General features: G+C 44.2%; 1 protein-coding gene across 2 annotated transcripts in view; it reads right to left on the bottom strand.

The window, feature by feature from the left end:
* Positions 1-25,848, bottom strand: part of THSD4 (thrombospondin type 1 domain containing 4) — a 595,914-nt gene that overhangs the window by 5,734 nt on the left and 564,332 nt on the right. For both annotated transcript variants that reach the window (XM_036347721.1, XM_036347731.1), the window contains exons 12-16: positions 24,983-25,112; positions 23,860-24,064; positions 23,132-23,305; positions 15,956-16,129; positions 12,807-12,986 (exon numbers count right to left, since the gene is read on the bottom strand). In XM_036347721.1, coding sequence (XP_036203614.1) covers positions 12,807-12,986; positions 15,956-16,129; positions 23,132-23,305; positions 23,860-24,064; positions 24,983-25,112 — 863 coding nt within the window. The remainder of the gene's footprint in view (positions 1-12,806; positions 12,987-15,955; positions 16,130-23,131; positions 23,306-23,859; positions 24,065-24,982; positions 25,113-25,848) is intronic.

The following is a 25,848-nucleotide window of genomic DNA, read 5'->3' as shown; positions in this document are numbered from 1 at the left end:
AGAAAGTAAGACTAATTTATGAGTTCATATCGATATTTCTAATTCAAATCCAGGACAACAGGGTTTTCACTTAAACTTTTCTTTTTTTTAATTAAAAAAATTTTTAAAAAATATCTTTCACCGAAGCCGGTTTGGCTCAGTGGATAGAGCGTCGGCCTGCGGACTGAAAGGTCCCAGGTTTGATTCCGGTCAAGGGCATGTACCTGGGTTGCGGGCATATCCCCAGTAGGAGATGTGCAGGAGGCAGCTGATCGATGTTTCTCTCATCAATGTTTCTAACTATCTCTCTCCCTTCCTCTCTGTAAAAAATCAATAAAATATATTTAAAACAAAAAAAACCCTTTCACTGTTGATAATATTACAGATATCTCCTATTTCCCCCTTCCCCTTTCCTCCCAGCCCTTACCCAGCCTCCTAGGTCTTCACTACCCTATTGTCCGTGTCCATAGGCTATGATATCTATCTATATAAAAGCCCAGCGACCGTTAAGGCAGAAGGACTGGTCACTATGACGCTCACTGACCACCAGGGGGCAGATGCTCAAAGCAGGAACTGCCCCTGGTGGACAGTGTGCTCCCACACTGTGGGAGCGCCGCTCAGCCAGAAGCGGGGTTCACGCTGGCGAGTGCACCTATGGTGGCGGGAACTTCTCCCACCTCTGTGGCAGCGCTAAGGAGTGGTGAGCCAAGCAGTAAGGAACAAGCAGGCGGGTGGTAAGGAGCGAGCAGGCAGGCAGTTAGGAGCAAGGGGTCCTGGATTGCGAGAGTGATGTCCGACTGCCAGTTTAGGCCCGGCAGTTGGACATCCCCCGAGGGGTCCCGGATTGTGAGAGGGCACAGCTGAGCTGAGGGAACCCCCCCTCCTGCTCCCACCATGCACGAATTTCTTATTGTCCTCCCAACCCCACATTGAGGTATGCCAGTCTGTTCAATGCCTCCCTGCTTCAGGTCTTATTTTGTTCATTAGATTTCACAAATAAGTAAGATCATGTGATACTTGTCTTTCTCAGTTTGGCTTATTTCACTTAGCATAATATTTTCCAGGTCCATCCATGCTGTCCCAAAGGGTAAGAGATCCCTTTTTTTACAGTTGCACAGTATTCCATAGTGTAAATGTCCCACAGCTTTTTTTTATCCACTCATCTACTGATGGACTCATGGGCTGTTTCCAAATCTTAGCTATTACAATAATGCTGCTTTGAACATAGGGGTGCATATATTCTTTCTGATTGGTGTTTTGGGGTTTTTAGGATATATTCCCAGAAGTGGGATCTCTGGGTCAAAAGGAAGTTCCAGTTTTAATTTTTTGAGGAAACTCCATATTGTTTTAGATAGTGGCTGCACCAGTCTGCATTCCCACCAGCAGTGAACTAGGGTTCCCTTTTCTCCATATCCTTGCCAGCATTTGTTTGTTGATTTTTGATGATAGCCATTCTGACAGGTGTGAGGTGATATCTCATTGTGGTTTTAATTTGGATTTTTCTAATGATTAGTGACTTTGAGCATTTTTTCATGTGTCTCTTCATCATTTCCATGTCCTCTTTGAAGGAATGTCTATTCAGATCCTCTGCCCATTTTTTTTTTTTAATCTTACATATAATAATACTAGAGGCCCAGTGCACAAAAATCTGTGCACTGGCGGGGGTGGGGTGTATCCCTCAGCCCCACTTGTGTCCTCTCACAGTCTGGGACCCCTCGGGAGATAACGACCTGCTGGCTTAGGCCCACTCCTGGGTGGCAGAGGGCAGGCCCAATCCCTAGGTGCAGCCCCTGGTCGGGCTCAGAGCAGGGCCGATTGGGGAGTTGGGGCGCCACCCCCTGTCAGGCACAGAGCAGGGCGGATCAGGAGGTTGCGATGCCACCTTCAGTCATGCTCAGGGTAGGGCTGATTGGAGGATTGGGGTGCCGCCCCCGTCACACTCAAGGCAGGGTTGATGGGGAAGTTGCAGCGCCACCCCTTGTCACGCACAGAGCAGGGCCAATCAGGGGGTTGGGGCACTGCCCCCTGTCACTCACAGAGCAGGGCCCATCAGGGGGGTTGGGGCTCCGTACCCTGTCACACACAGAGCAGGGCCGATCAAGGGGTTGGGGTGCTCCCCCCGTCACCCACAGAGCAGGGCAGATCAGGGGGTGGGGAGATCCCCCATGTCACGCACAGAGCAGGGTCAATCAGGGGGTTAGGGAGCTCCCCCCTATCAGGCACAGAGCAGGGCTGATCAGGGGGTTGGGGCACCTTCCCCTGTCACACATAGAGCTGCAGGGCGATCAGGGGGTTTGGGTGCTGCCCCCTGTCACGCTGCTCCAGGGGCCAGGAGGCCTCGCGGCTCCGCTGATCCCAGTGCTGGGAGGCCTCGCAGCTCCGCTTGACACCGGAGCAGTGAGGCCTCGCTGCTCAGCTGATCCCGGGTTCGGGAGGCCTTGCAGCTCCACTGTTCCTGGTGCTGGGAGGCATATTACCCTTTTACTATATAGGATAGAGGCCTGGTGCACGGGTGGGGACCGGCTGGTTTTCCCTGAGGGGTGGCCTGGATCAGGGTGGGGATCCCCACTGGGGTGCCTGGCCAGCCTGGATGAGGGGATGATGGCTGTTTGCAGCTGGTCACACCCCCTTCAGGGTGGGGGTCCCCACTGGGGTGCCTGGCCAGTCTGGGTGAGGGGCTGAGGGCCGTTTTCAGGCTGGCAGGTGACTGAAGCTCCCAACCTCTCTTATATTTCTTTTTTCTTTTTTATTCTGGGATTTATTTACCTTTTATGGCTGTCACTGGAGCTGAGAGCCATCTTTAGCTCTAAGGCTTGGCTCCAGCTCTGAGACCTCGGCTGCTGAAAGCAGGTTTCTGGACTTTGTTTACCTTCTGTATTTGAAACTTTGTTGCAAATCCAGCTCTGAGATCCCAGCTGACTGAAAGCAGGTTTCTGGGGTTTTGTTTAGCTTCTATATTTGTAACAATGTTTCTTAGAGAGCAGCTGAGAGGCCGGCAGCTTCAGGCGGGGAACCTGGCTTCCTCCATCACTGGAGCAAGCAAGCCTCCCTGTTCGCATCAGTTGCTTGGCTGCCGGCCGCCATCTTGGTTGGCAGTTAATTTGCATATCTTGCTGATTAGCCAATGGGAAGGGTAGCGAAGTTACAGCTAATTACCATGTTTCTCTTTTATTATATAGGATTACATGGAATAAAAATTAATATTTCAAGAATAAAAGGATTTTAAGTATAATAATATTACCAAAACTGTACTTACATAGTATGATATCACAAAAGTTGTAGGAAATATTAAAAATCTGCAAATAACAGGATTACTTCTATTATATTCTAGTATATTTTTGTTTCCCTCTGGCTCTATTTTTGTTCATCAGTTTATGTTGTTCATTACATCCCACAAATGAGTGAGATCATATATTTATTTTTCTCCGACTGGCTTATTTCGCTTAGCATGATGCTTTTAAAGTAAATTTTGTTGGATGTGAGTATTGCTCCTCCAGCTTTTTTTTTCTTTTCCATTTGCATGGAAAATTTTTTCTCAACCCTTCACTTTCATCCTGTGTGTGTCTTTTGTTTTGAGGTGCGTCTCTTGTAGATAGCATATAGTTGGGTCATGTTTTTGTATCCATTCAGCTACCCTACACCTTTTGATTGGAGCATTTAATCTATTTACATTTAGGGTTATTATTGAGAGGTACTTATTTATAGCCATTTAATTCTGTATGGCTAGGTTTCTCTCTCCGTTTCTTCTTCTCAACAATCCCTTACAGCAATTCCTTTAGCATTTCTTATAATGCTGGCTTGGTGGTGATGAACTCCTTTAGCCTTTTTATTTTTGGGTCTGGGAAGCTCTTTATTTGACCATAGATTTTGAATGATAGCCTTGAGGATATAGTAATCTTGGTCTCAGATTCTTGCTTTCCATTACCTTGAGTACTGCAGCCCATTCCTCTGCCCATTTTTAAATTGGATTGTTTGTCTTCGTTTTGTTGAGTTGTATGAGTACTTATATTTTGGATATTAACCCCTTATCAGATGTATCATTGCCAAATATGTTCTCCCATTCAGTGGGTTTCCTATTCATTTTGATGGTGGTTTCTGTTGCTGCGCAGAAGCTTTTTATTTTGATGTATCCCATTTTTTAATTTTCTCCTTAGTTTCCTTTGCCCTAGGAGCTATATCCATAAACATATTGCTACATGAGATGTCTGAGATTTTACTGCCAATGTTCTCCTCTAAGATTTTTATAGTTTCATGCCTTACATTTATGTCTTTTATCCACTTTGAGTTTATTCTTGTGTCTGGTGTAAGTTGGTGGTCTAGTTTTATTTTTTTTGCATATGTTTATCCAGTTTTCCCAGCACCATTTGTCGAAGAGACTGTCTTTACCCTATTGTATGTTCTTGCCTCCTTTGTCAAATATTAATTGGCCACAATAGTGTGGTTTAGTTTCTGGGGTCTGTGTTCTGATCCATTGGTCTATATGTCTGTTCTTGTGCCAGTACCAGCTGTTTAGGTTATAATGGCTTTGTAGTATAGTTTGATACCCAGTATTGTGATCTCTCCTACTTCACTCTTCTTTCTCAAGATTGCTGCAGTTATTTGGGGTCTTTTATGGTTCCATATACATTTTTGGAGTATGTGTTCTAGCTCTGTGAAGTATGCTATTTGTATTTTAATAGGGATTGCTTTGAATCTGTAGATTGCTTTGGATAGTATAGAGATTTTAATGATGTTAATTCTTCCAATCTATGAACATGGTATTCCAAGCATGTCAAATTTGCGGCCCATGGGTCGCATGTGGCCCACAATGAATATTTTTGCAACCCAGTCAATATAACGGTATGTAAGAAATGTTTTAATAAAAATTTCATAACTTAATTTTTACAATATCCTGTTATACATAACTAGAGGCCTGGTGCACAAAATTCGTGCGGGATGGGGTGGGTGTCCGCTTAGCCCAGCCTGCACCCTCTCCAATCCAAGACCCCTCGGGGGATGTCTGACTGCCAGTTTAAACCGGCAGTTGGACATTCCTCTCACAATCAGGGAGCACTGGCTCCTAACTGCTCACCTGCCTGCCTGCCTGATTGCCACTAACTGCCCCCACTGCTGGCCTGGTCACCCCTAACTGCTTCCCCTGCCACCCTGGTCACCTCTTACTGCCCCCCCACCAGCCTGGTTGCCCCTCACTGCCCCCCTCTGCTCCCCTCACTGCCCCCCCCCACCAGCCTGGTCACCCCCAACAATTCCCCTACCAGCCTGGTTGCCCCAAGCAGCCTGCTGTTCAGTCGTTTGGTCATCCCTCACTCCCCCCCTGCCAGCCTGGTCGCCCCACACAGCTTGCTGGTCAGTTATTTGGTCACCCCTCACAGCCCCCCTTGCCAGCCTGGTTGCCCCATGCAGCCCACTACTCAGTTGTTTGGTTTCCCCTCACCAACCCCCCTGCTGGCCTGGTTGCCCCACGCAGCCTGCTGCTCAGTCGTTTGGTTGTCCCTCACTAACCCACCTGCCAGCCTGGTCGCCCCACGCAGCCTGTTCTCCCCACGCAGCCTGTTCGGTCGTCGGTTCGGTTGTTTCGGTTGTGACAGTTGCTTAGGCTTTTATACACTGAGTGGCCAGATTATTATGACCACCTGATGTTTGTAGGCAAATTAGCTATAATTTCGCGCTGAAGTTGCTAGAGGGCTAGACCATTATAAATAGGGAAGCAGGTTGTTTACAAAGACAGTAGAAGTGATTTTTTTCTGAAGATATGGGTAAACAATGTGATTTAACAGCCTATATACAGTGGATATATATATATATCCCATGTTCCAAGGCTGTTAAATCACATTGTTTACCCATATCTTCAGAAAAAAAATCACTAGAAGAAGCTGGGGACCGAATCAGTGAGTTAGAAGACAAGGTGGAAAAACACCCAAGCAGAGCAGCAACTGGAAAAAAAAAAAAAAAAGCAGGAGGAGAGTCTAAAGGAGGTCTGAGACAACACAAAACAAAACAACATCAACATAATAGGGGTGCCAGAAGGCAAGGAAGCTGAACAAGGAATAGAAAAGCTGTTTGAAGAAATAATGACAGAAAACTTCCCTGACTTTGGGAAGAAAAATTCACACAAATCCAAGGAGCACAGAAAGTCCCAAACAACATGAACCCCAAAAGATTAACACCAAGAAACATTGTAATTAAACATCAACAACAAAGGAAGAATCTTAAAGGCTGCCAGAGAGAGACAGAAAGTTACCTACAAGGGATTCCCCATTAGACTATCAACTGATTTCTCAAAATAAATACATCAGGCCAGAAGGGAATGGAATGAAGTATATAAAGTGATGCAAAGCAAGGGGACTGAATCCAATAATACCCTATCCAGCAAGGCTATCATTCAAAATAGAAGGTGAAATCAAGAGCTTCACAGACAAAAAAAGGCTAAGGGAGTTTATTACCATGAAGCCAGCGATGCAAGAAATTCTAAAGTAGTGGTTCTCAACCTTCCTAATGCCACGACCCTTAATACAGTTCCTCATGTTGTGGTGACCCCCAATTCCATTGTTACAAATTGAACATAATTAAAGCATAGTGATTAATCACAAAAACAATATGTAATTATATATATGTTTTCCGATGGTCTTAGGTGACCCCTGTGAAAGGGTTGTTTGACCCCCAAAGGGGTTGCGACCCACAAGTTGAGAACTGCTGTTCTAAAGGGACTGTTGTAAAAAGAAAAAAATAGAAAGGGAATAAGGAACAGAGGCATAAAGAATAAAAATGGTGACAAACAAATACCTATCAATAATAACCTTAAATGTAAGTGGATTAAGTACTCTGATCAAAAGACATAGAGTAGCTGAATGGATAAGAAAACATGACCCAACTATATGCTGTCTACAAGAGACCCACTTTAGAACAAAGGACTCACACAGAGTGAAAGTGAAAGGATGGAAACATTTTTTTTTTCAGGCAAATAGAAAAAAATAAAGCTGGGGTAGCAATACTTATATCTGAAAAAATAGACCTCAAAGTGAAGGCTGTAACAAGTGATAAGGAAAGCCACTTAATAATACTAAAGGGATCCCTACAACAAAAGGCTATATGTCTGGTAAACCTATAGCACCCAATACAGGAACATCTAAGTATATATATATATAAAAAAAACGTCTGGAGGATATCAAGGGAGAGATCGACAGCAATACAATCATAGTAGGGAACTTTCATATCCCACTAACATCACTGGATAAATCTTTTAGACAAAAAAATCAATAAGGAAACAGCAATCCTCAATGACACTTTAGAACAGATAGAACTAATTGACATCTTCAGAACATTCCACCACAAAGCTACAGAATGTACATTCTTCTCAAATGCACATGGGGTATTTTCAAAGATAGACTACATATTAGGATACAAGCTAAGTCTCTACGAATTAAGAAGATTGAAATCATATCAAGCATCTTCTCAGACCATAATAGCATGAAATTAGAAATCAGCTACAAGAAAAACACTCAAAAACAATCAAATACATGGAGGCTAAATAGCATGCTATTAAACAATGAATTTTTTTTTTTATTTCAAAGGAGAAATAAAAACATCCTGGAAACAAATGACAATGAAAACACAACAATCCAAAACCTATGGGACCCAGTGAAAGCAGTCCTGAGAAGGAAGTTCGTAGCACTACACTCCTATTTCAGAAAACAAGAAAAACTGATAGTAAGTTAGCTAACACTACAACTTAAAGAATTGGAAAGTGAACAACAAGAAAAGCCCAGAACAAGTAGAAGGAAGGATAATAAAGATCAGAGTGGAAATAAATGATATAGAGACAAAAAAAGCTCCAACAATAGAAAAGATCAATAAAACCAAGAGCTGGTTCTTTGAGAATAAACAAGAGTCATGGACCACTAGCCAAGCTCAAAAGAAACAAAAAGAGAGGCCCCAAATAAACAAAATCAGAAACAAAAGAGGTGAAGTAACAACTGACCCCACAGAAATACAAAGGATTGTAGCAAAATACTATGAACAACTTTATTCCAACAAACGGGACAACTGGGATGAAATGGACATATTCCTAGAAAAATACAATCTTCCAAAACTCAATCAGGAAGAATCAGAAAATCTGAATAGGCCAATAACTACTGATGAAATTGAAGCAGTAATTAAAAATCTCTCAGAAGCCCTTGTCCAGACAGATTCACAGGGGAGTTTTACCAAATATTCAAAGAAGAACAAATCCCTCTACTTCTCAAACTATTCCAAAAAACTCAAGAGAAAGGAACACTTCCAAACTTTCTATGAGACCAGCATCACCCTAATTCCAAAACCAGATAAAGACACAACAAAGAAAGAGAACTACAGACCAATATCCCTGCTGAAAATAGATACTAAAAATCCTCGACAAAATTTTAGCAAACAAGATCCAGCATTACATTAAAAAGTTCATACATCATGACCAACTGGGATTTATTTCGGAATGTAAGTCTGGTACAATATTCACAAATCAATAAACGTGATACAACACATAAAGAAGTTGAAAGACAAAAATCACATGAAATATCAATCGATGTAGAAAAAGCATTCAACAAAATCCAACACCCTTTTTTGATAAAAACTCTCAGCAAAATGGGAATAGAGGGAATATACCTCAACATCATAAAGGCTATAGATAACAAACCTATAGTCAACATCATACTCAATGGGAAAAAACTAAAACCATTTACTCTAAGAACAGGAACAAGACAGAGATGCCCTCTTTCACCGCTCTTGTTCGACATAGTTCTGGAAATCCTGGCCATAGCTATCAGACAAGGAGAAGAAATAAAAGACATCCCAATTGGAAAGGAGGAAGTAAAACTCTCATTATTCACAGATGACATGATACTGTACATAGAAAACCCTAAAGACTTCATAAAAAAACTACTAGGTTTGATAAATGAATTAAAAAATGTATCAGGATACAAAATTAACACCCCAAAATCCATAGCATTTTTATAAACCAGAGAAACCTTTTTATTTCACCTTCAGTTTTGCTAGATACAATAAGTAGTCTTGGATTTAGGCCCTTGCTTTTCATTATTTCAAGTACTTCATGCACTCTCTTCTGGCCTAAAATGTTTCTATTGAGAAGTCAGTTGACATTCTAATTGGAACTCCTTTGTAGGTAATTTTCTGTCTCTCTCTTGCTGCCTTTAATATTCTTTCTTTGTCTTTAACATTTGCCATTTTAATTATGATGTGTCTATGTGTGAGTCTCTTTGGGTTCATCTTGATTGGGATTCTGTGCCTCCTGAACTTGTGTGACCTTTTCCTTCATCAGGTTGGGGAAATTTTCTGTCATTATTTCTTCAAAAAGGTTCTCTGTTCCTTGCTTACCCTCTTCCCCTTCTGGTATTCCCATAATGTGAATATTGTTACATGTCATGTTGTACCAGAGCTTCTTTAAGCTATCTTCCTGCTTTTTAATTCTTTTTCTTTTCTATTTGCTGCTCTAATTGGGTATTTATTTCTACCTTATCTTCCAAATCACTGATTTGATCCTCTGCTTTATCCAATCTACTCTTAATCCCTTCCAGTGCATTCCTGATGTCAGATGTATCACTCTTCATTGTCTGGTTCTTGTTCATGGCCTCTATTTCCCTTTTCATGTTGTTATAATTTGCACTAAGTTCCTTAAGTATCTTTATAACCATTGCTTTAAAGTTTATGTCTGATAGGTTGTTTGCCTTTATCTAATTTAATTTTTTTTCTGGAGATTCCTTCTTTTCTCTCATTTGGGGGTTGTTTCTTTGTCTCTCCATTTTAGCTATCTCGTTGTATTTGCTTCTATGTATTAGATAGAACTGCTTTAGCTTCAAGCCTTTGTGAGATGGCCTTATATGGAAAATGTCTTGAGGGGTCCAGTGGTGTAGTCTCTTTGTTTTCCTGAGCTGGATGCTCTAGGAATGCCCCTTGTGTGTGTTGTTTGGGCTCTCCTGTTTTAATTGGGACTTGAATGTTGATGTCCTGTTTGTGGGAGGGATTTCCCCTCTGAGTTTCTACCAGTGAGGTTCAACTCCAATGTTGTAGTGTCAGCTGTTAAACAGGTGCTTTGGGTCCACTATTTGTGGGGCTTGCTGTATTTTGCTCTGATGTTGTTGAATGGTCCCTTTGGTATGTCTATCCTGGGCCTCCTGGGAGCTTCTCTAGTGTAGGTGAATGTGAGTAACTGTCCCTTTCTGGCCCTGGGCAACTTGATTGAGGTCCAATAGGTTGAATCCCCTAGTAGTCCAGTGTTTGGGGACCCAGATGCTGGGTCTGCCTTGAGTCTCATACCTCTATTGACCTTGTTCTGAGCTGTACTCCCTTCCCCAACAGAGCTGGTCCTTCAGGTGTCAGCTGCAGGCACTTGGGGTCCCACTGGCTTTTGCCTCACTGAGCAGTCCAGGATGGGACTGATCCTTGGCCCCTCTGGGAAAGGGGCCACATCCGCTGCCACCCACTCCCAGTTTCCTGTCCCAGCTCAGGGTCTGAAGGCCCTGGCGGGGTCGGGAGAGGAGGAGATGGTTATTGGGCTGGGCACGGAAGGAACAGACGCCAGACGATGACACTGTTGCTGCAGTTCCCCACCTCCACCCTCCTCCTTCCCTCGCTGCCGTGCTGCCACCGCAGCAGGTGGGCGCTGACTGGGGCCTGCTGGCTGGGGGGAGGGACAGGGCACAGGAGGTTGGCTGCCAGCCCCGAGGAGGGAGCCAGCCCTTGGCCCCCCCTGGGAAAGGGGCCACATCTGCTGCCACTCACCCCAGGTTCTCCATCCCAGCCTGGTGCCCAGCCCCGATTGGGCAATTGGGGCCTGCCAGCCGGGGGGACCATGGGAAGTTGGCTGGCTGGGGGAGGTTGCTGTGGGAGTGCACTGACCACCAGGGGCAACCCCTGTGTTAAGCGTCTGACCCCTGGTGGTCAGTGCGCATCATAGTGACTGGTCGTTCCAGTCATTCGGTCTTAATGGTCACTTAGACTTTTATATATATAGATTATATAAAATGTTGACTCAGTTATGAACTCAAATTTACAAAACAAGGCATCTTCAAAGACATCTGGGTTCCATCACAGTCTTTGTTATTATCATTTATGTCAAAGTTTCATCACACACAACAAATCCCCTGGTGAGATTCAGCCCACCCTACCCTCTGGCAATCACTGACCTGGTATCTGTCCCTATAGTTTTGCCTTTTACAGAATATTATATAAATGGGATAGTACAATTTGTAGCTTTGGGAATCATTTAGCAAAATGCATTTGAAGTTCATCAATGGTGTTTGGGTACCAACAGTTCATTCATTTTTGTTGCTGAGTAATACATGTGGTTCAGAGGTACCACATTGACCTGTTGAGGGGCATTTGGGTTGTTTCCAGACAGTTGTTTTCACAGTTTGTCTTTTTTGGTAGGTCTGATGAATCTGGCCCTTTTAGACTCTTCCAACCAAACAGTAAAAGAAAATACTGATCTGCTCCTGTGTTCTCAAGGGCCTTGGCCAGCATCAAAATAATTAAATCCCATTTCCCAGAAGTTGACAAAATACCTCCGAAACTCAACACCACTTTTGTTCCCATTTGCCTCTGATCTATGGTTCACCACACGCCAAATGGCTGTTCTCACTGGAGCTAACACACCCTGTTTGGATACAGAATTCTCAGCTTTTATTCATATATTTTATAAGCAAAATCCTTTTTATCACCTATGAATGATTTTGAGAAAGGCTCTGGCCTCTACTTTGGGCTCACCCACAGCCATGCTTGAAGATCTTCAGTGAAACAAAGCAGAATGAACCCCACCCCCATGAGTCCAAGGTCTGTTATTTGGTCACCAGGAACGATGCCCTGAGGACATTTTCTGTTTTAGGATGTTTCTTGAAAATAACTCTTTTACTTGGAGAAAGAAAAGGGTTTTATCACTATTTCCATCCTTTTCCACTTCATTCTTAGTAACCTATTTGTGTATTAACTCTATCTCTCTGTCTCAGACTCTCTCTGCCTCTCATCATTCACACAGTACCCTCCTCCTTACAAAAAGGATCTGAGATGGCTTAAGAAATGCTTTGAGGGTTACAAAATGTAAAATTATCCGGGGAAACTGAGGTTAAATGAAATATAAAAGTAGGAAAGATCCTTTGTAAGGTCTGATAAATTCTCTCTTAGAGATGGACCACAATTTTAGCTTTGAGTTTTCCAGGAGTCAATTCAAAGAGAAAAACGGGATCAGTCCCATAATACATAGCCCATATCGTCTATTGGGTTTTAAACAAGTGTATACACACACACACACACACACACACACACACACACACACACACACTCTGAGGCCTGGCTGGTGTGGGTCTTACTCTATTACTGAGACCTACTGAAATTCCCTCATGATGCAGTTTCTCAATGGCATCCTTGAATCCCTTCTGCCATGAATCCTCTGCAGCATCACTCCTCAAAATGCAGTCCAAGGACACCTGCATCCAACTCTCCTAAGGAGATTATTCAAAATGCAAACTCCTCTTGGTGGACCCAGAATTCGTTTTTTCTAACAAGGTCCCAGCTGATTCTTATGCATACTGACACTTGAGAGTCAGTGCTTAATGGCTCCGAGTTTAGATCAAGATTGTCCCAGCCTCAGGCTCCACTCCCCAAGTAGACTGTATCTGGGGTGCCCTGGCAGTAACCAACCGGATAGATCACTATAGGGAATCTACTTGAGGGCTGAGCCCTATGCCTGGCACTTAGTAGGAGGCCCAGGTGTGCATATGGAAGGAAAGCAGGAGAATGATGCACTAAAAGCAGCAATCTCTACTAAGAGCGCCCTCACTTACCATGCTCCATTCTGTGTTAAACCATTTGGCTCCACAAGGCTTCAGGTGGCAGGACTGTTGGCTGGGGGGTTTCTCTAGGAAGGAACATTCATAGGGGTCCAGCACTTCAAAGGTGTCTGCATTCTTCCTAACACAAATCACCTCCCTCTGTTGGGTCCCACTGCCACACTCTATGGAGCACTAAAGAAGGAAGCAGAGAAAGATGGTATCACATCACGGGAAGGAGATGAGAATGCCAGTCCATCAGGGTATGTCTGCATATCATCAATTCAGTGAGGAAGAGCCCAAGGGCACTGGAAAACATTTCTAGAAGAGCAGTGGCCCATGAATTCCAATTTTCCTAACAGTTCTGTGTCTGGGACGGAGAATGGGTGTCCTGAGTCATCATGGCTTCAGGCTACTGGTCACTGAGATCACGGTGCCCTCTGTGGAGACTGAAATGGTTCCCCTTAGACTCCCCTACAGAAACACACCAGGCAATCACTTTGCTTGTTTCTGTCCAGGAGACTCTTACAGACCCCTGACTGTAAGACAATAAACTAACACATTAATTTTCTGCTGGTCCCTTAATGGGCAGACACTGGGGATGAATTAGTCTCTCAGAGCCTGCACACTTGTGTGTGAAGGACTAAGTTAAAATTCACTGAGACATACAAAGCTGAATAGAAGATTCTGGACTTGGGACAATATGGCCAACCCTCCCTTCCCAACAGCGTGGCCAGCAGGAAGCCTTTCACCATGGGGCCCATTCCTCTCACTTCCCTGGGGTCTGAGCACAGAGGCCAGAATATTACATACATTGATGCATTCTGTTAGTTTATGGAAATATGATGCATATAACTACGCACAAATCTATTACTTTGTAAAGCATTTTTTATTCACATTTGGTTTACTCAATATATCTTGATTAAAAAGTTTAAAACTTGTGTTTTATAGGCCTTCAGAGACTTTAAAGAATCCACTACCTTTATGAAAAGATTTAACAATGTCTGTAGCTAAAGTTCTTAACATTAGCCTTGCTTCTGTAGGCAGGCACATGGTCAAACAAAAATGGGGGCGAGGGGACCCCAGAAAAGGAAAAATCCAAGCCAATAGACTATGAATTGGTCACGTGGGGCACAATAAGCACCCAGATTGGCAATGTCTGCTTTGGGCCTTCTTTTCTGCCATTTATAGGCATCCAGGGAACCTCCTTGGCTTGTATTTCCTATTTTCTTCCATGTTAGTTAGTTATGGAGTTAGTTAATCTTCTTGTGCTGGAGGTTAAGTCCAATCCCAGCATCACAGGCAGACTGTATTCTATCTATTTGGTGTGTACAGTGTGTATTAATGATGTACCCAACATGGGATTTCCCTGGATGTGATCTTTCTCATCTGTGTGTAACAATACTCATCATAACATGTTAGTTCATTATTGATCTGACACATTTTTAGTATATTTATGTTTTGAAGTGGTTGAGATCATAGGATTCAAAGATTTTTATATTGTTTTTCACTTGCCACTGTATCAATGCACTTTCCACATCTTCCTAATTATCATTGTTGCACATAATATTTTAAGGAGTTATGATATACCATAATATACTGCCCTGCTGTCATGAACATCTCTGTCAAAAAGCCTTTTCTCTTCTATTAATTATTTCCTTAAAATGAATCCCCAGGAGTGGGGTAAGGCAAATGAACATTTATATGGTTCTTGACTTTTATTACTTTCCAAAGGGGTTATATCAATTACCAAGGAAAGGCAGCCCATTTTTCTCAGGGTCTATGTTTAAAGCTACGTAAAATAAATAAAATTCTATATAGAGCCAGAGATCCTAATAATGTGTAAATCATGATCATCAGCCAAAAAGTCCTTGGAGAACCAGCCAGCCCTGGGAGCCAAATGCTAAGTGGTCCAAGAACTCAAAATAATGATGGTAATCATAACAAAAAAAATAGGAGGGAATGATATTTTCCACATTTTCTAAGAGAGTTCATGCTCAATTTTGGCACAGTCAGGAAAACATTAATTGATCAATTAAGTCACTTTATTAAAATATTTAGTTCTTTATAATGAACAACCTTAATTTTTTCTTTTTATGCTTCTTTATTTCTCCAGCTTTATTGAGGTATAATTGACAAACAAAATTATAATATATTTAAACTGATGATTTGGTATATGTATACATTTTAAAAGGATTCTCACATTGATTTAACACATACTTACCTTTCTTTTCTGTGTGAACACTTAAGTTCTACTGTCTTAGCAAATTTCCATTATACAGTACAGTGTTATGAACTATAGTCACCATGATATACATTAGAACTTTAGACCTCATTCATCTAATAAAAGTTTTATCAACCTCTTCCCACTTCCTCCACTCCAACCCCTGGAAATCACCATTCTACTCTCTATCAGTTTGTTTTTTAAAAATTCCACATATAATTGATACCATGCAGTATTTGTCTTTGTCTGACTTATTTCACTTAGCATAATACCCTTCAGGTTCATCCATATTGTTGTAAAGGGCAGGATTTCCCTTTTTTAAAAAGCTGAATAATATTCCTATGCATATTTTCTTATCCATCCATCTGTTGGTGGACACATACATAGGTTGTTTCCATACCTTGGCTATTGTGAATAATGCTGCTTTGAGCATAAGAGTGCATGCAGATATATCTTTGAGATAATGATCTCATATACAGATATTGGATTTCTGGGTCATATTTATTTCTGATTCTGACACTCATATTCAGACAAAACTGGCTTTATTAACAATGATAGCAGCAGTAGCTGTGGTTTATTGTACATTTATTGTATTTCAGACATTGTGCTACATACTTAAAATACATTACTTCATTTCTTCTAAAAATAATCTCTAAGGTGCTGTTGCTACTAGCATTTTATAGACAAAGAAACCATGCTACACCATGAGCTTCCCTGAGGGCAGGAATATTTATTGTGTTAAAGTGCTTAGAAGAGAACATAATAAATGCTCAATAAATAGTGTTGACTGAATGAGGCTCCAAGAGCATAAGCAACTTCTTCAGGGTCATGGGTAACACAGCTGGGATTCAAACCTAGACATACCAGGTCCAGTTCCTAACCCCTCTGCTATGCTGCCTCTTCCAGGGACAGGCAGACACACCCAGTTCTGGCCACTCACCTGACTCCAGCTCCCAGCAAACCACTCCACCTTGCCCATGCAGGGCCCGTTGTCACACGGAGTGGCCTCTGCCGGCCGGTTGTTCCCACAGCCCTCCAGAGGCAGGCTGCTGATGTGGTTGGTCATGCACACCACCGAGCGTGTCCGCACCCCAGCCCCGCACTCCGCCGAACACTGTGAGACAGAAAATGGACACAGTGGAGGGGAGGCCTCTCCCCCCAGGTTCTTAAGCCACATTTAAATGATTCCAAGGAGGTTTCCCCACCAACTGTTTGCCCTGGAAATGTCTGACCACTTCTCACGCACAGCCTGCTCCGTCATGGGACGTAAGTATGGCATACCCCCCGGCCTTAGATTTTCTGGGACAGTCTTCATTCCATTGTTGCGATTGATATGCTTACACTTGTCAATCTATCTGTTCTGGCTTTGGATTTCAAAAATATATTCAGCAGAAGAAGAACGAGAGCATGAAAACATGGGCACACGTCTACATACTGGTAGTGAGTCTGGGCTGGTCTGAGGAAGGAGGAGAGCTGGCGTCTGTCACCTCAACAATGCTGCCTAATAGTAAGGCACATGGTTGTAGTCCCTGAAGGGCACAGCTGTGACGGTGTACAGGAGGCAGCCTGGTATAAAGAGAGCCTGGACTGGGAACCGGTCATATTGGTGTTAATATCACTACCAGTTGTGTGGCCTGGGGCAAGTGACCTGAGCCTCTCACTTCTGGCATGCTTACCTGGACCGTGGGCATGGGAACACAGTCCTGGCAGCATTTCAGGGAATGAATGACATGTAGAGAGCAGGTGCTCAATGAACCCATGCAGTAGGTACTCAATAATGGTATGCGGGGCTTTAAAGGGCCGAGACCTACATCTCTACGCTAAGAGAAACCAAAGCTCACAGGAGTAAGCCTTCACTTAAAGCCACATAACTGTCATTACTACAATCTCACTCTGTCCTCACCCAGGTCACAGTAAACACTCCCCTGAGTCACACCCTGAAGCTCTGAGAGCATTTCCCATCTGCCTTGAAATACTTTGGAATGTTGCCCTTTTTTGCTTCTCATCCTATATTTTCAGGGCATCTTTGTGTGGGTGTCCCATCGATACCTCATGTCCAACAGGTGAAATGATGGGATACCACCTTCATCACCATTCCCATTCCTCCTCTGGGTTTTTCAATGTGTGTTCAAATGCATATCTGGATTCAAAACCGACTGCTCTTTGGCCTCCTGGTTTCCCATATCTTGCCAGCTAGCAGGTCTCATCGATTCTAGTTTAAGCACATTATCTGTCTTGTCCCTGCTGCGGGTAGTTCCCAGCACCCTGACATTCTTCCCCCGGACGGTGGCCACAGCTTCTCGTTCAGCTTCACCAGCTCTTCTTGTCCCTGGGCTGCCAGATGCTGGTATATCCATGTTGAAATCCCTCTGTTGCTGGTCCATTCCTAATGACATTCACTATGGACTGCCCTAAATGGCATTAAAGGTTTCCATTCTTCTAGGCTACACTGGGAACACACTGTTTTATATATATATATATATATATATATATATATATATATATATATATATATATATATATATATCTTTTTTTTTAATTGATATCAGAGAGGAAGGGAGAGGGAGAGAAAGGCCAAAGAAGCATCAATGATGAAAGAGAATCATTGATCGGCTGCCTCCTGCATGCTATACACTGGGGATAGAGCCCACAACCCGGGCATGTGTCCTGACTGGGAATCGAACTGTGATCTCCTGGTTCATAGGTCGATGCTCAACTACTGAACCACATCAGCTGGGCCACAATGATTTTCTTGATAGCGGTTTTCACATTATCACCATATGAACTTCTAAAACAATCATAGGGGCCGAATAGTTAGATGTAATATATGAAAACCACTGACGATCCTGGACAGAGCCAAGGCTCACTGTTCTCTGGCCATATGAAATGTTCCCAGCACCTTGACCCTGCTGTTCCTTCTGTCTGGAGCACTCTTGCCCTTCCCTGGAACACTTAAAATCTGTTCAGGTTCAGCTCAAGTGCCATCTCCTCTGTGAAATCTTCCCTGATTTCCCAGTTAAATATATCCTCCCATCCTCAGAATTCCCATGACATCTTGTGGGAACCATGCCAGAGTCCGCCGGATGCTCAAGGCCAATTGGAGTGTGAAAGGCCTTGTTCAGAGTACGCCAGGTGGCCAAGGCCACTCTGAGCATGGGAATCTTAATCGGGGTGTCCAAGGACTATGCCAGTGCACAGCAAGGTTACTATTTGGCAAGAAGCCTCCTTTGTCTAAGTAGTATAATACATGTTACTGGCCATCCAGTGTGGTAGGGAGAAGCTGCTGAGGCTACTTAGGAGAGCTCAGAGCTCAGGTGCTGCTGCTATGCTAGAGAGGCTCCTGGGACAGAGAGAGCTCAGGTGCTGCTGCTATGTAAGGCTGTGGGTACAGAGGCTACTACTGCTTTGTGGGAAAGATGTATTGTTAGCAGCTGGTGCATGGCTGCTGTATGGGACTATTGTGAACAACATTTTGTTTGATGGCTCCTTATTAGCAATGGCCACTGGCTCCTCCACTAGAGACTCATTTTTATACACCCACAACTTCTCATGGCCTTTCCTTCTACCACCTGGCATCCAAGAAGGTCCATCCCCTAGCAGAGGGGCTCAGCCCCCACAGTTAGTGTAGTAGGGCTGGTTTCACAAGAATAAGTGGACTCAGTGCAGCTGTGCTCTGACACATCTGTATTCTTCTGTCATCCTTTGTATTATGGTTATTTGTGTCCATTTCTTTTTCATTATAGAAGTAGGCTCAGTGCCTACATCACCTTTATTTCGTTCTTAGTGAGCACCTTACTTATGGGCGAATCCCTGAATATCGGCTGAATAAATAAATATGGTGGAGGTCCTCCCCCGCTCATTTTTCTCCTCTCATCAGCACCTTCCAATTCTGAAAGTGCCTTTACATGATGATGAAAGCCCTTCTAGGGATTTCTGCTGGGTCTTTTCTTAAAAATAGAGTCAATGTTTGGTTTCTACCAATATTATCATCTTAAAAGTAAATAAAAGCAATATAACTTTAAATAAAATTTGAGAAAAGGAAGAAAAATATTAACAGCCTAATTTCTTTATCAAAAATCCTACTTTTGTTTTTGTAACTTGCTGTCTAATCTTGTAAAATCATAACCCAGGATGAGTATCAAACATTTACATGATCACTGACTGCTAAGCTGTGTCTGACTCCTCAGGGAGGGGACTCTGGAGCTAAGAACTCAGAGCTGGTTAGAATATGCCCCAAAATATGCTACTTTGGCCTATTGATTATTCTGAGCTCATGGCAATGAAGAAACAGCAGATGCAGGAGGTGCTCTCTGCCCTCCCCTTCCCGGCCTGGAAGCAGGGCATACATTCCCCTGAGAAAGGTGCCCTCCCAGTTCCAGGAAGAAGAGAACATTCTTATGGATGATGGGGAATCAAGATGAGTTTGTGTAAACAAACTTTACTATAACCCTTATCCCCCATTAGTTTCCCCCATATATTTCTTAGCCATTTTCCTACAATTTACTATTCCCAGAAGCCCAAACCCCTTTCCTTTGTCTAGTCACTTCACAACTTATCACCCTTTGTTAAGATGTTACATAATCCCTCAAGTCTAACTGCTTCTCTGGGGTTTTCATTTCTTTCCTATGAAGTCCCCTTCTCCCTATCCCCCACGCCATATAAAAACAATAACATCAGATACGATTTGTATGCTTTTCTCCGGTGAATCTGGTCACTGTCGGCTTAATCTGCAGCCCTCCGCTAAAGAACCTAAGAGAGTAAAGGAAAAGTTGTTTCCCCTTACAGGTTCACAAATGCTTTTCACGATTTTCATTTTAACTGCGTTGTTATTAGAAATCTGCTTTCCAAACTAAGTAATCTTGGAAAAACCACATGCACCTTGGGAAAGTTTCCCCATATCCCTGTGCACTTAATGTAAAAGAATAATGTTAAGGACCAAGTCAATGCCCTGTGAGAGAACATCACAAGGATGAGCCCTGCGAAGGCTGCAGTGAAAAGCACAACCAATTTATATGTAAAAGGAGCTACGACACAGAGCCTGGCCAGGGAAGCCTAGCAGTAGAAATGAGGGGAAGGCGGGGTCCCCTCCAGGCAGCAGAGACTAACCTTCAAAGTGAGGCACCAAAACACCCCCATGCACTGTCCCTGAAGGATGTGCCTAAAAGAAGGACCAAGTCCACTTCAGAAAAGAACCTGACTCTGAAATGGACTTCTGGACAGATAAAGCACAGAGACACATGAAATTCCTAGGCAACCCTCTGGTAAGGATTGTCTCCTCACCCCAGCAACAGCTAAATGCTAAACTTGGCTGAGTGGCCCCGGAGGGACTATACGGTTCTAATGACTATTCCTGAACTTCAGTTTTATGCATCATCCTTCACAATTTAAATAACTCAATATCTTTACTTATTTCTTCTCTTGGAAAACATACTTAGAAATTAGGTGCTAGAAAATTGAGGCTGGTGGACTTTCTAAAAGACTTTTTTCTCTGTTGTGATTAAAAATTGCACAAATTTTTAAACCTGCCATTGATTTGCAGAACTAAAAAGTAAATGAAGCCTGAATCTAATAAGCCCCGCCCTCAATTAAAAGTTCTTCAGCTACTTTTAATATCCATATATGCGTAACCCATGGACACAGGCAATAGTGTGGTGAAGGCCTGGGTGGAGGCTGGTGCGGGCTGGAGGGGGTTAATAGGGAGAAAGGGGAACAGTTGTAATACTTTCAACAATAAAAATAAAGTTTTAAAAAGTAGCTGCAAGGATGTTTTTAAGGTGAGTCATCAAGTCAGACAAACTATACATATTACCCTAGACCAGTGGTCGGCAAACTCATTAGTCAACAGAGCCAAATATCAACAGTACAACGATTAAAATTTCTTTTGAGAGCCAAATTTTTTAAACTTAAACTATATAGGTAGGTACATTGTTATTAACTTAATTAGGGTACTCCTAAGGCTTAGGAAGAGCCACACTCAAGGGGCCAAAGAGCCACATGTGGCTTGCAAGCCGCAGTTTGCCAACCATGGCCCTAGACGTTTAAGAGAAGGTTCAGATTGAGTTTACAACCTTGATTTATTTAGGCAGAGACCAATTAATTTTAAATCGGACAACAGGCTACTTTTGGTATTCTGGTGCCAATTTCAATGTGTGGGGTGTGCAGGAGGCAACCAATCAATGATTCTCTCTAATCATTAATGTTTCTTTCTCTCTCACTCTCCCTTCCTCTCTGAAATCAATAAAAAAAAAGAATATTTACAGAAATATTATTAACAATAGTGAAAAAATTAGCAAAAAATATCCTTAATCATTTAGAAATAGGGCATTATTAGTTCAATTATAATAACCATATAATATCTTATTCTAATTAAAAAACATGCTTTTAAGGTTTTTAATCCCATTAAGATGTTTACATTACAAAAGTGAAAAAAATCAGGTTAACAAATTATACATATATTATTATATCCTTAAAATATATATATGAATACAAAATACTATGTATGCAAAGTATGTATGACTTGAAAAAAGCTTGTCAGTCTCGCTTAAAAATCTTAAATTGTTAGATTGAAGAGATTATAGGTATACTTTGAGATTCTTTTCATATTCTTTATAATAGTTTATATTACTGTATGAGCAGAAAAATGAACTATTTTCAAAAACATTTTTCCAATATAAAAAGAAGGCCCAGTAGCATTGTTTTCATTAATTTGCTTATACACTAAATTGGGCAGGTTTATTGTGAGTACAAACAGATTCTGGCTAGAAATCTGGAAAGACAAAATCAGTTGGAGGAAGTAGGAATGTTCAGCCTGGAGAAAGAGTGGGAGGGGCTCCCCGCACTTGTGATCTGCACTGTAAGGACAGTGCACACACGCACTTCTGACAGGGCATGCTGGGAGCTGGCAAGAAACACTTGGGTTCAATGTGGAAGGAAACCTGACACTGGGTTGTACAAGAAGCAGATGCCATTGGTTCAACACACAGGGAATTTCTGACAAAGGGATCAGACTTATGTCAGGGACGCTGTCAAGGGCTCCTTATGCTGCAAGGGAGGTGCTCAAAGTGACCCCTGACACCTCTGAGCACTGCTTCCCCAAGGCCAGGAGCCATGTGCTTGCTGGGAGGGGAAGTAGGCGGGGGGGGGGGGGGGGGTACGCAAACAGAACCCTGCGAGCTCTGCTGGACTCAGCCTTAGGGGAAGAGGTCTGAGTCAATGGACACCTTTGGTTAGCACCTTCCTGATGGCTAATTTGGTGTGTTAGAGTCCAGGGCTGGGCCTGGAGGCACAGTGAGCTGCTCACCTTAAGGGCTCAGTGCTTTCCCTAAAGGCCCTCTCTCTCTGGGGACTGTCTTGGGGCTAAGGGGCAGGGGCTGTTTGCCACGAGGTGTCGGAAAACCATGAGGAGATAAACCACCTGATGGGAATCTCTGGGGGGCTCTCTGAATGTGGAGTGAAGGCTGCATTTACAGGTTTGTTCTTCCTTTCCTTCTGAGCAGCACCCCCACCCCCCACCCCCGGCACAATAAAACAATTGTGCTGAGAGGGAGGCTGTGCAGGAAACCCATGTGAACACCTGCAGGGTGATGTCCAGAATACTCAGCAACTGGTCCATAGTGAGCACTGACCAGTCAGAGTGGATGCTGACCAGCTGAAATCAACCAACAGGGTGGGTGGCCCCCATCCTCTGATGTGCCCCTTACTCCTCCCAGCTGGACATACTGCACTGTCTGTGGCTCACATGACATGGGGGGGAAGGCTTGGGAGGTCAGGAGTGCCTCCTAAGACCTGCAGCCTTGGCACTATCGGGAGCGCCTTAGAAATGCAGGATCCGGGCCAGCCCGCCCCTGCAGACCAGATTCTGTGTAACAAGGTGCCCAGTGATCCAGAGGCACCGATACTTTGAAGCACCGTGGAGATTCATAGGATAGAAACCCTGCAGTAGTTCATTTATGGGCCTTTCCCCCAGAGTCAGAAATTACCCTTGGGATTCTGGGCTAGTAATTCATCTTTGTATGGTTTTGGGGGCACCTTGTGACACCCGCTCCCACCCTTAGCCCAGCAGCCTCCACGGTCCCCCCGCCCCCCCTCCAGAAACCTCACTCCGCACCACACTCACCCTCTCACCCCACTCGGTGAGGAACCAGCTCCTCGCACAGGGCCCCATGTCGCAGTTCTCAACGTCATTGGGCCGGAGCTTCATGTTGCATTCCTCGTCGTCAACCACGTCCCCGATGTTGCTCACACACTTCACGTCCCGGGTCCTCTGCCCCACTCCACAGGGCACAGAGCACTGCAACACAGCAAGCTGTCAGCGGGCGGGCAGCATCAGCTCGGGCGCCTTCTTGTCACCTGCCCTCTAAACAGAGGGCTGGGGAGACTCCCCGAGTTGCTAGGTCCCCCGCATGCAATGCTACCTCAGGAGAATCCCAGCCCTGATCATTTCACAGGCCCTTTCGCTAAGGACTTCTTTGATATCTTGCCTACTCTGTCCATCTGAGCCCCTGTTCTGTCATCTAGAGAATGGGAGAGAACATGGGGAGGAAACGACTCTACCAGAATTTGCCAACCTTCCCTCCACCATGACGAGCTTTTGCACATGGCTCCCCTGGGCTCCCCTGGGCTCCCCTGGGCTCTCCAGTCGAGTCGGCTGTGGTGACACGCTGGCTTTAACTCTATCGAGCTATGGCACATGCTACGGTTTATAAAGGTGGCCTCCCAGAGCCCGCGGACAGGTTCTCTCCTGGGGGACTCAGGGTCCTTCCAAGTCAGGTCTTGGAGGGGGAGGCAGGAGGGAAGTGTGGGCCTTGGAGGAGGTGCTCCAGAGCAGGGCCCCCCTCCACGTACCGAGGTCCAGTCCGTCCGGATCTGCCACTCACTGCAGATCTTGAGCTGGCAGGTGCTGGTGGTCTCGGGCTTCTCCAGGTGCTGGCAGCGGTAGGGCTGCACCGTCAGGCTTCGGTTGGCATACACCTGGCGGCACAGAACCTGGCGATGCTGCATGCCCAGGCCGCAGGTTTTGCTGCACTCAGACCACTCCCCGATGTCCCAGCTGGCTCAGGAAGGAGAGAGGGGCAGGGACAGATCACTTCAGTCAACAGGAAGAGGCAGGAGCTGAGCTGACTTACACAGAACCATCAGAATCCTCGTGGGTGACCCGACTCCCAGGGCATTGCTTACCAGTCTACCTACGGGCCACCGACTCTGCAGAGAAATGAGGTTTGTCCCACATGCTATTTGCCAGCGAGTATATACAACGTAAGAAAATGGAGAAGGTACAAAGTTATCTGGTAGAAAACCCCACATAAACAAACCCCAAAGCTAGTTTCATTACCCTGTAGGACATTAACCCATTTTGGAACTAACTTAGAAATCTGAGTCCAGCATTCTTTATTTTTCATGAACTATTTATGCATCAGTCTCATATTTCCTCCTTGTGCCACCCTGCTCATCAGGTGTTCAGATGAGAATATGTTTTTATTACTTTGAGAATTAAGTTTCGACACCTTTTGGGCCCTTTCCCCATGTTCTCCTGAAAGTGTCCCATGTGTCATTCAGGAACCAGTCCAAGGCCTGTCTGAGGGGCTCTTTCTGGTCTCTCCAGGCAGATGTGGTGTGCCGTTCATTATTCTCTCTGCACACAGCTCTCCTCCGGCACTGACTACACTGGATTGTAGTTCTTTGTTTCTCTCTGTTTTCCTTGTCAGGCGAAACCCTAATGGCTCTAATTCCCAAAATAGTGGGCTCCTGGGCGTGTGCTGACCTGCTAAAGGCTACAGGCTCCTGTGTCGATCCTGAAAGACAGGTGCTCTTGCTAAACAGACTGCATCTTATGCAAAGATCAAGTCTCATGTTTCTAAATCAGATGCAGACTGATTTAAAAATGAGATTATATCTGCTACCAAGGTCCTACGCACAAGCAACCAGAAGTGACGTGATAATGGGGATGGAAGCAGAGAGGGCGTCTTACAAGGCCGGGCAAGGGAAGATGCTGCAGGGCTCCTCCTCGGGGGTTGGCTTCGTGCTGGAGTCACAGTAGCTCTCGGGAACCTCTTCATGAGTGTTTCTGTGCACACAGCGGAAAACGGGGTACTGCGATCCTAGAAGGACAAGGACAACGTCTGAAGGGCAGTGCGCACACCTGAGTGCTGGTCTGTGGTGGAGATGCACCAAGACCCAAGTGCTGATGGAGAGGCCACAGAAACAGAACAATCCACGCGCACATTCCCACGCAAGGGCTCTGCTCAGCATTGTGGATGCAGAGGAGAGTAGGAATCCTTCTTGCCCTCAAAGAGCTTACAGTCTATTGGTGAACATGGTTTGAAACGCTTAAAGGCAGATATAAACCAATTTCCATAATAGTTTTTTATATCACTGTGCTGGGGAGAGATTATAAAATAAGCACAAACAATAACTTCTTGAAGGTTTTCTGGAGACATCAAAGCGAAAGGGCCCGAGAGGGCTCCAGCTGCATTCCAGAGAAAGGGTTCGGTGGAGAACCTGTTTGCACCCGGGTCTTGAAGGGAGGGAGCTATCCAAGTCGCTGAGCTAGAACAAAAATGCCCGACAAACTGGCCTGCAAGCACCAGATATGTTTAAGAGATAGTTAGGCTGGAGCAGAGAAATAAGAAGATTCAGGAAAGACTAGAAGCACAGCTGGCTTCCCCTATGTAAAGCATTTGACACTTTAATGTCCTGGTCCAGTGGTATTTTAGTTATTTAAGAGTATATGTCTGCTTCCATGAGACAGTGAGCTTCTGAGGGACAGCACTAGTTCTGGGCATCTCTGTATCCCCAGTACCCAGCAGAGTAGTAGGTGTCCAATGGAAGTTTGTT

The sequence above is a fragment of the Myotis myotis genome, unplaced genomic scaffold (genome assembly GCF_014108235.1).
Source record: "Myotis myotis isolate mMyoMyo1 unplaced genomic scaffold, mMyoMyo1.p scaffold_m19_p_1, whole genome shotgun sequence".
NCBI classification, from domain to species: Eukaryota; Metazoa; Chordata; class Mammalia; order Chiroptera; family Vespertilionidae; genus Myotis; species Myotis myotis.
This window is presented reverse-complemented; position numbering and strand designations above follow the sequence as displayed.